This window comes from Psammomys obesus, unplaced genomic scaffold (genome assembly GCF_907164565.1).
Source record: "Psammomys obesus unplaced genomic scaffold, mPsaObe1.curated_primary_1811, whole genome shotgun sequence".
Classification (NCBI taxonomy): domain Eukaryota; kingdom Metazoa; phylum Chordata; class Mammalia; order Rodentia; family Muridae; genus Psammomys; species Psammomys obesus.
This window is the reverse complement of record NW_026585698.1, coordinates 10,275,106-10,284,905: the sequence shown is the minus strand read 5'-3', so window position 1 is coordinate 10,284,905 and position 9,800 is coordinate 10,275,106. Positions and strand designations below refer to the sequence as shown.

Genomic DNA, 9,800 nt, shown 5'->3' with positions numbered 1-9,800 from the left:
GTGGCGGGCATGATAACAAACCTCGGGAGTTCCCACGCGGGGAGTGCCTCGTGGTGCGTGTGACGACGGCTCTTCACGGGCGGCGCCGGTCCATTGCCTGGTCGGCCCGACCGATGGCGCTGCTCCGGGGAATGTGGGGCGCCCTAAGGGCGCTCGGGCGCTCGGGAGCCGAGATGTGCACGGGCTGCGGGATCAACTTGCGCTCGCCTGTCAGGTAGGCCGCGCGGGCCGGGGGCGCTGCACGTCCGTCACTCATGTGCTCTCGTGCCCCCCGAGTGTCCGGGCCGCCAGGGTCCTCGCGCCTTTAGCACCCGACGCCACTTCCGGTCGCCGTCTACCGCTCGGCGCCGAGGGGCTCCCTCCTTCCTCCTTGAACCTTGGAGACTGGTTCCGACGCTGTGGCGCGAAACGTTCGCCCCTACTGTGCCCAGGCAGCCAGGGCTTGTGCTTCAGCCCCGTAGGCGCTTCTTCCGTTTGGCTAGGTCACCCAGGGTGCCCTGTTCGCAGGCTTCAGCTCTGCAGCCCCCTCTTCTGTTTGGCTAGGTCACCTAGGGTGCCAAGACTTAAGCTTCAGCCCTGCAGTCCCTTCTTCCCCTTGGCTCGGTCACCCAAGGTGCCCTGTTTGCAGGCTTCAGCCCTGCAGTCTTTTATTTCTTTGGTTATGGAACGTAGTCGTCGGTTTTGGAGCACTTTCCAGCATGCTTATACAAATAGAGCCCTTGCATTTAATTCTTAACACAGCAGGGGTAAAGGGAATCATTCAAAAGTTATTAGTATTTTATTTACTTGTTTCTCTGTGTAGCCCTGGCTGTTCGGAACTCATTTCGTTAACCAGGCTAACTTCAAATTCATAGAGATCCATCTGCCTCTGCCTCCCAAGTGCTGGGAGTATTTTAGGTGAAGGCTAATGTTCTTGGCTGATGTTCTGTTTAGAATCTGAGGTCTGTGTATGAATGTTACAAATCTGACGTTTGGTTCTTTTTATCTCTGTGTAGCCTTGTTTGTATATCTAAATGCTTTTCATCCAACTTCAGTAATTATCCAAAGAAACCTATGAGTTCATACCTTCGGTTTTCTACGGAACAGCTACCCAGATTTAAAGCTCAATACCCAGGTAAGGAATTTGGGGCTTATGCTCTTCTCTATTGTTGTTGTTGTTTTGTTGTTTTTTTTTTTTTTTTTTTTTGTTAATGCAATCTTGATTTGCATTGCCTGAGCATCAAGCAACAGTCATTTTTCTTTAGTATTCTGTATAATATTTTATAGCTAATAGAAGTTCATTAAATATAAGTAAGAACAGTATTTTTAAAACAGCGTATAGAGTGCAGAACACTCTAGAGAAGTTGAGGCCTATTCTGAAATAGGACATTGTTTGTGAAGGAGCAGTAAAATAACTTACTGGGAAGTGTTCTATAAAATATAATAATGGTCTATAAATCACGGCTCACTTAACTGGAAATTATCTGAGTTCCTGAAAAAAAAAAATTGCAAGTAGGAAAGATTTCCAGGTAGCCTGAGAAAGGGTTGTAGGACCTTTATTTGTATATAATGACAATCATTGAATTAGTAAATTAGTCTTTGCTTATGATTTTCACAGCCCTTTTACCTACAGTACCTCCCCACTTGTGAAATTATATTAAGGTACTTCTATTTTAGATGAGAGAATGAGATGTGTTTGTAGCCATACCCTGTCTTCTAATATGTAAGACTTGGAATTAACACGTGGTTGATAAAGCAATTGTATCCTCTGTTAAGACAACAGAGGAAATGGATTAATTTATAACAGATGAATTTTATAGCAGTTTTATATCTGGTGTTTCTATAATTCAAATGCAAGATATTGTTGTATGAGCAAGACTAGTTTGTGGTTCATTTGGGTTTTATTAATGATAATTCTTGAAAGACATGACAGAATATTTCGATTGAAAAATAGAAATCAGAAACTTGAAGCATTTGGTTATGCAAGTGCTTAAACTAGCAGTGGGTTTACTGTTTTTGGTAGTCTGTAACATACTTTCCTTAAAGCTTAAATAACAGGTTTTAAATTTTTATTTTTATTTTTAGCTTTTCTTGATAAAATTGTATTCATAGGGTGTAGAGACATATGTTAATTAGCTTGGTTTTAGAGCCACTAGGCTATTTACAAAAGCTTATAGAAGTTAGCCCGGAAGAAATAAACTTGAGACATCGTTTTTATTCTGTTCTAATTTCTAGATGCAAGACTTATAGACTTAGTTAGAAAAATTGCAGCTGTGTGGAGGGACCTACCAGAAGAAGAAAGAAAGGTAAGCACTTATGTCTTCAGTTTTGCTGACCAGTTCTGTAGCTGGGGATGGATATTTTTTCATTGACTAAGTAGCTTACATCTTTTCCTTTTGGACATGGTCTCTCTCCCCCACCCCCCGCCCTCCCAGGCTCTCTATCATGAGGAGTTATAGACACTGTTTGTGGCAAGCACTTTACCAATTGAGCCATCTTCTTAGTCCTGTTTTTCCCCGTCAGCAGTCATGTCCATGTATTCTATACCTTTGTTTCACGAGTGATGTTGATAGGATTGAGCAGCTTGCAGGTGAGTGGTTGACAATAGTCAGGAAGGATGGCCAGTTGCTGCCCTTGCACCTCAGTTAGCAAGCATGTGCATTTTCACCTGGCTGTTCAACTGTCTTACCTGAATGCAGTTGTCTTTTCCCTAGCAAATGTGATGTGTTGTGCTTGCCAGCACCAGTTCATTGATTTTTATTTGGGATTTTAATTTACAGGTATATGAAACAGATTTTAAGGCAGAGTGGGAAAAGTACAAAGAAGCTATGACCAGGTTTAAAGAACAGCTATCACCAAGTCAGTTGAAGCTGTTGGAGAAAGAACTCAAGCAAAAACGTTTGAGAAAGAAAGCGATACTAAGGAAGAAAGTGAGTATCACTGATACTGTTTGCTGTGAAAAACGCTCAGCATCACCAAGAATCTAGGGTAGTTTTCCCTTGTGTCAGTGACAGCAGATTTGAGGCAGCACGGGTGCTGGACACCACAGGCCAAAGCAGGGACATCATACCTTATGCAGTCCATCTGGGAAGGCCTGGTTGCAACTTGTTAGTAGGACTGGCCTGAACAAGAGAAGAATGAACAGCAAGAGTCTTTACTCTGAGCCTGCCTTCTAGAGTAACTCCCATTTGAATTGCCTGTAAAGGAACATGAGCATGAAGGTTGCTGAACCTACTAAATTCCTTTATTAGCATATCAGAGGAAAATGCCAGTTATTCAAGTAAGAAGTTTCCTTGAAGGAGAATTCTATTTTCTTTCAAATAAATAACTATTAAAACATCTGCTGGTTAATTTTTTTGTTTCTAGCTTTACTTTCACATCAAGGCTACTGTTTCAAAATCAGGCTATATTTTTCTTTATCAAAGGAATGTTCCTTATAATCAAACCCATGTAGATAAGACCTTAGTTAATACCCTTGATCTCCTAACACCTTCAGATCCCCCCATTTTAAAAATTTTATTCATATATGTGTGTATGTACGTTATAGGGAGAAGGGTACCAGTGTGGAGGTCAGATGACAACTTTTTGGGGTTAATTATGTCCTTTCACCTCTACTGGGGTTGTGCAGTACACACCTTTATCTGCTGTGCCATCTCACCTGCCCCAGGACTTTATGAATTCAGATACTGCTACTCTCCAAATATAGAAAATATATAGGAAAGTATAATATCTATCATAGTGAATGTGGAACCAATTGCAAAGATACTGTGTGCCTATTCTTTAGTTTCCTTCTTGGCACCGGGTAAGAATTGAATATATCTTTTGAATTTTAAATGTTGTGAGCTGTGCAAGGAAGGAATGAGATAAGGTTACTATTAAATAGTGCTGTGTTTCTCTGGTTAAGTGGAGGCATGTGTTGACTGGGCCAGTATAATGATGATTGATGTCCTGCAAGGATGAAACTGGGATTAAGAGAATGTTTTAAGAAGTCTTATATGTAAATGCTGATTGAGTTCATGGAAGCTATAAAAATATAATAATACAGTATTAAATATTATAAAAATATAAAGCTATAAAAATATAAAAAAGGAAAAAACTTTGGAGAAATGCCTCATTGTATTATACTTTTAAAATATTTTATGCTTGAAAAAGTTTCTGACTTCCAGGATATAACAAACATAACATACCTTATCTACAAATCACACTATTGACTGGGTGTAGTGGTACAGGCTATGTGTCAGCACTGGGAAGCAGAGGAAAAAGGATGGCTGTAAGGTAGCAGCCAGCAAGTCCCTATCCCAAGAAAACAAAACAAAATTTTAGTGTTCACAGGGATTCTGTCATGCACTGTTTCTTTAGGTAACATTAGGCTTTCTGCTCACTGTATCCGACACTTTAGTTTTTTTTTTTTTTTTTTTAATTCAGGAATTAACTATGCTTGGAAAACCAAAAAGACCTCGATCAGCATACAACATTTATGTAGCTGAAAGCTTTTCAGAGGCTAAAGATGACTCAGTTCAGGTAAGCCGAACTGCAGGTTGTTCTTTGGGTTTGTGTGTACTTCAGTCTAAAGTCATGTAGGAAGTTGTAGGGGTGCCTCATGTCAACATGACGAAGGAAAATAGAAAATACGGAAGTGGATTGTGTGTGAGCATAAGATTATTGTGTGTGTCTCTAGATAAAAATCCTTGTAGCTGAGTATATAGATCACTGGCAGAACCAGCTGGGTCTGCAGAACACCTTGGATTGCCAGTGATTCCAGCCCTGGAAAAGACAAAAGCTGTTTTATCCCATGCAGTGGGGTGTGTGGCTACCATATGTTGCTGTACGTGTTTTGTGGGTATGAGCTGGGACAACTTTCAAAATATTTCTAATTAAGTCACTCTTCTGTTTCCATGGTTCACACAGACACACAACTCTGTAATATAAGCTCTTTACATGTAAGCGAGATAGGTTTTTACGTTGAGATGTTAGTTAAGAATCTTCTGGATACTTTTGACTCTAGCAGCTCCTAAGTCTCAGCATCTCTGGAAAGAATGAGATTAAGGCTCTCGTTTTTTCTGGGTTGGGTGTGACTTGTCTCTTTATCATGCCTTATCCTTTAACCAGGACTGGTAGACCTGTGCCATGGGACTGTGCGTGTGGACATGGTCACAAGAATGTGGTGGACACAAGGTCTGTCCAACTCTCCTCAAGAGCAACAGTGATAGCTGTATTTTCCTTGTATAAAGTGCTGTGGTTAAGAGGTGCAGGGGTTCAGATCCCTCACTGGGCGCTGAGCTCTCCAGGCACACTGCTGGAGTTACTGGGTCCAACATTCATTCACAAGTCCTGTTGCCATATGTGTATAACATGGCTCTTCTCAGGCTGTACTGCTTACCTAATCACTTTTCTTTGAGATTTTAAACTTTTATTCAGTTTACCAAAAATATATTTTTTAGTGATCAATAAAATCAAACTTTTTTCCCAGATAATTATCTTAGATAAATGGGTTCTCATCTTCAAAGTATTTTCCTTTAATGGAAACAGCTTTATCTATCAACTCCTAACCTTTAAAAGGTGTTTTTTTTGTTTTGTTTTGTTTTGTTTTTAAGTTAGAGTCTAGGATAAGTCAAGGAAACTTATTTTTCAGGCTGTTTTTTAGGACCCAACATTGTTCCTTTATTTCCACTTAGCAAAAGTGGATCGAATTTAGTAATCTTCCTTCCTTTCTTCCTCCTTTTAAACTCTGGCATCTTCTAGAATCATACTGCTAGTCCTCAAATCCTAGGAAAGAAATATCTATCCCACTCCAACACAGTGTGAATTCTTGATCCTGTACACTTGTGAACACTTGTGCACAAGCTGTAGTAGCAAGAGTACAAAGGGTTGGTGCTATGTTAACAGCCGTGGCCATGCCGGAAGATCTTGTCGGGATTTTAATTTTTATGACTCAGTGTTACAGAAATGAAGGCTTACTTCGTGATCATTAGAATTTCCTCAGTCACTGATTTACTCTGGTTTAGGTAGGTTTATATTTTTGTCTTAAAAACTATGGGAAGCTCTGTGCTGGTGAGAACTTCAATACAGTAGTGTTGAAACTGTCAGTACATGCAGGTGGTCCTAGAATTCCCCAGCAGCTTGAGTGACTGGGTCCTGGCCTTAATAATAGAAATGTAACTTGATTATCGTTTTATACTGGCTAAGTTGGGTGGGTGTCTCATGTTTGTGGATCCTTGTCCTTGAGCGACCAGGGCAAGAGGATTACATTTTCGAGGCCAGCTTAGGTCATAGAGAATTCCAGACCAGCCTGAGCCACGTGAGAACTGCAAACACCGCAGCCTTCTGATGCTCATGCACACAGGCACACGCATACATGTGTGCGTGCACATGTACGTGCACGTGCACACATGTACATACATGTACAGATATACATGTGCCTGCATGAGGTGTTGTCAGTAGTTGAATCCCTGGTATATTTACAAAAGAAAAATTATTCAAATTACCTAGTTTCATTTATAATCTTTTTTTAATCCCAGTTTGTCAGCGATCACACACTACATATGTTATGTGATGCTAGTTCAGTTTGAAAGCATGTGATTTATTCCAGATTGGCAGCTGTCATCTGTCCAGCGTATCCCAGCATGCCAAGCTTCTCCTGCATCAGTGTCCATGTGCCTTTGCGTTTATTTTCATTCTAGCTTTTCCTTAAGAATATGTGGGCAATTAGTACTTCAGGTTTTACATGTCTAAAAACTGCTTTTTTCCCCTGTATTTTTAGATTAGGCATAGAGCTCTGGATTGAAAATAATGCAGCTTCTTCATTTTAAAATTACCACTGCTTTTCTGGCCACTATGATTTTTGAGAAATACAGCCAGCACTTGGGTAGTTAAGGCCGATCATAGTAGTTAAGGAGGATCATGCATGTGAGGCCATCCAAGGCTGTCCCCAGAACTGTGCACAGATTTACAAAATGAAATCTGGGATGGTGGGATGGCTCAGATGGTAAAGGGATATGTAGCTAAGCCTGAGCTGAGTTTGATTCCTCAGACCTGCATGATGGAAGGAGAGAACTGGCTCTTGCAAGTTGTCTTCTGACCTTCATATGTGTGTGAGAGTGTGTGTGTGTGTTTGTGTGTGTGTGTGTTTGTGTGTGTACATAGATGCACAGACACAAAGTTACATGGAATTTTAGACATTGTTAGATAAACCAGTTTGGGTTTCTTTGCTTGTTGCTTTCTGTTCAGGCTTTATGTAATTTATATTTGTGTATGGACCTTTGAATCTGTCCTCTCCCTCTGTGTTTGAACTACCTTCCTTTATCCCCCATCCCTGTTTTTAAAATACTGTCTGTTTTCACGTATTTTTCTTGCCTTTTTGCAAAGTGCCATTACCGTCAAGTGTGTCTGCTCTTCACTGTGACTGTTTTACTCCCTGGAATCTGCTATGGTGGACATTTAAGCTTTTTTTCATTTTTCCATCTGTGTCACCCACCTGATGTTGCCCCTGGGAACCTGTGTTTTGCCTTGTAAATCTTAATGCTTTCAGGTTCTCACTGTAGTAGGTTCTTCTCCAATGCCAGTCAATCCACTTACCTACCGCTCAGGCCTGTCATGGTCCACAGTTTGTGTTGGTGTGCCCCTTTTGTTTTTTTTTTTTTTTTGTCCACATGCATTTGTACCTTAAACTTTTTGTTGAGTGGAGTTTGGAGGAATGTGAAAAATTAAATTGTGTTCTGTCCCCCATTACTTTATATAAACAAAGCGTGAGGGGTGTAAAGTGGCCTCTTTCCCAGAATGCCACTCAGGCCTGTTGATCAGCTGAGTAGAATTAAGGACCATTTGCTTTCTTCTTGTGAGGACACCTAAACACCTAGGCCCAAGTTCAGAATAAAACAACTACAGAGAAGAGAAAGTAGCCTGTGAAGTTACTTGGTGACAAAGTGGAGATTATTTCTGAAGGAAAGCCTCTTTAATCAAAAGAGATACTCCTTTTCATTTTGCAAATATAACAGCTCTGTAGAAACAAGTGTCAGGTGACGTTGCTTGTGAATGATAGCAGATTCTTTGTTGGAGTGAATGAGGAATGTTCTTTGCTGTCTTCTTAGGTGTGTACATCCTAACTATCTGTTGTCTTATAGGAAAAAATGAAGAGTATAAATCAGACTTGGAAAAATATGTCTAGTGAAGAAAAGCAGGTAAGTAGCGCAGTCTCTGGCTTTACACGTCTCTTGGAAGTGACTGAGAGTGTGTAAGGGCAAGGCTTGGCTCATGTAGCAACAGCCCAACAGCACCAGTGATGGTAGTACTCAGAGCCTGCCTTGTTAAGGCCAGCTTGGCTTTTCTTGCAGTAGTGTTTGTCAGTAAATAAACTGGCACTTAAAATATGGCTTGTCCCATCTACCCCTCCCACTTCTCTCCCACCAAGTACTGAAACTGTAACAACCCACCAAACCTTGGAAAGCACTTTCCCAAACACTTTGTCTCTTAAGTTTTTCCTCATTTAACATTGTATTTAAAAACTATTTCTGTATTTCCCTTTGCTGCATGGAATAGTGGTGTAATTTCTGTGTACATGGAAGCATTGCAGAGATTAATTGCTCTTTTCTAAGTGAAATATTTAACACTCTTCTCAGGCATATTTTCAGCTTGCTAAAGATGATAAAATTCGTTATAATAATGAAATGAAGTCTTGGGAAGACCAAATGGCTGAAGTTGGACGAAGTGATCTCATCCGTCTAAGTGTGAAACGATCAGGAAATAACACGGCGAATTAAGAGAGAAGATGGGGTTGTCTTCGTAATTAGGCATAAGAAACTGACTAGGCCTCAACACCTTAAGTTGTCAAATTAGCAAGGATAAAGGTGGTTAACATTTGATAGTCAGCTCCTTATTTTGTATCCCATGGACTTCAGCCTGTTGAGCACATTTCTGTTAGTATTTCAAGCCCTGACAGAGGAAGATCATGCCGCACTCTGCCTTTTGCGTAAGAACGGGAGTTGAGACTGTCCCTGCATCTAAGTGTAGTGGTGACTCACTGCGTGTGATAGAGGTAGAAAGGACTGTGAGTGACTTACACTGGTGACAGTTGCCTGTGGTTCTGTGAAATTTTCACATTGATGACACATTACATGTGAGTGTGCCCCCTTGTGTCCTAGGGCCAGAGCTGCTTTCACAGGTGTGACAGAGCTGTGAAGTAACTGCATTTTCAAAGAAGATTCTAGTCTTATTAGATGAAGTGATTTCTAGGCATAAATCATGTATAGATTTGATGTTTGTGTATATATAAGTGATTGTTGATGTCATGATAGCATTTTTTAAATAGGAACAAAAGATATTTACAAATCTTTTTCTTTTTCCTAAAGTAAAAACTAAGAAATTATGTACCAAGTCTATGCATATTGTTTTCATTGCATAGAATAAAAACTAATTTTCCAAACATGTTTCTGAATTATGTATTTTAAGATGAACTTCTTGGTTAATAATTTTTTTTTAAGTAGAGTTTTTTTTTTTTTTTTAAATAAATTTTTCATATAAGAGGATAATGGAGCTTGTGTGGCATAATTTTTTAAATGAGAAATGTGAAAAATAAATCTCCGAAGTCAGAAATTGGGAAGATTATCTGTGACAGCTGAAGGCCTGTGTGGGCAGAGCCAGCTTTGTTTTGTTGAGCAGGCCAAGCCCAGCCCCTAATTGCTCTCAGAGACTCTTCATTAAGAAATGTATTTGTTTTAAATAGGTTTTTCAAAAGGAAAGTGACTGAAAATTAATGTGGTCTTTAGTGTTCGTGACTAGAATTTGTTGGACCCAGCCATATGTTTTCTCGGGTTTGTTGTGTGGAG

At 40.1% G+C, this 9,800-nt stretch overlaps 1 protein-coding gene across 1 annotated transcript; it reads left to right on the top strand.

Annotated features, from left to right (window-relative positions):
• Nucleotides 1-9,397, top strand: Tfam (transcription factor A, mitochondrial). Its single transcript, XM_055598987.1, has 7 exons — nt 1-214; nt 996-1,114; nt 2,215-2,285; nt 2,760-2,909; nt 4,405-4,500; nt 8,100-8,156; nt 8,595-9,397. Exons 1-7 carry the CDS (start codon nt 114-116, stop codon nt 8,733-8,735), a joined length of 735 nt encoding a protein of 244 aa, XP_055454962.1. The 5' UTR covers nt 1-113; the 3' UTR covers nt 8,736-9,397.
• Nucleotides 9,398-9,800: the final 403 nt, after the last annotated feature.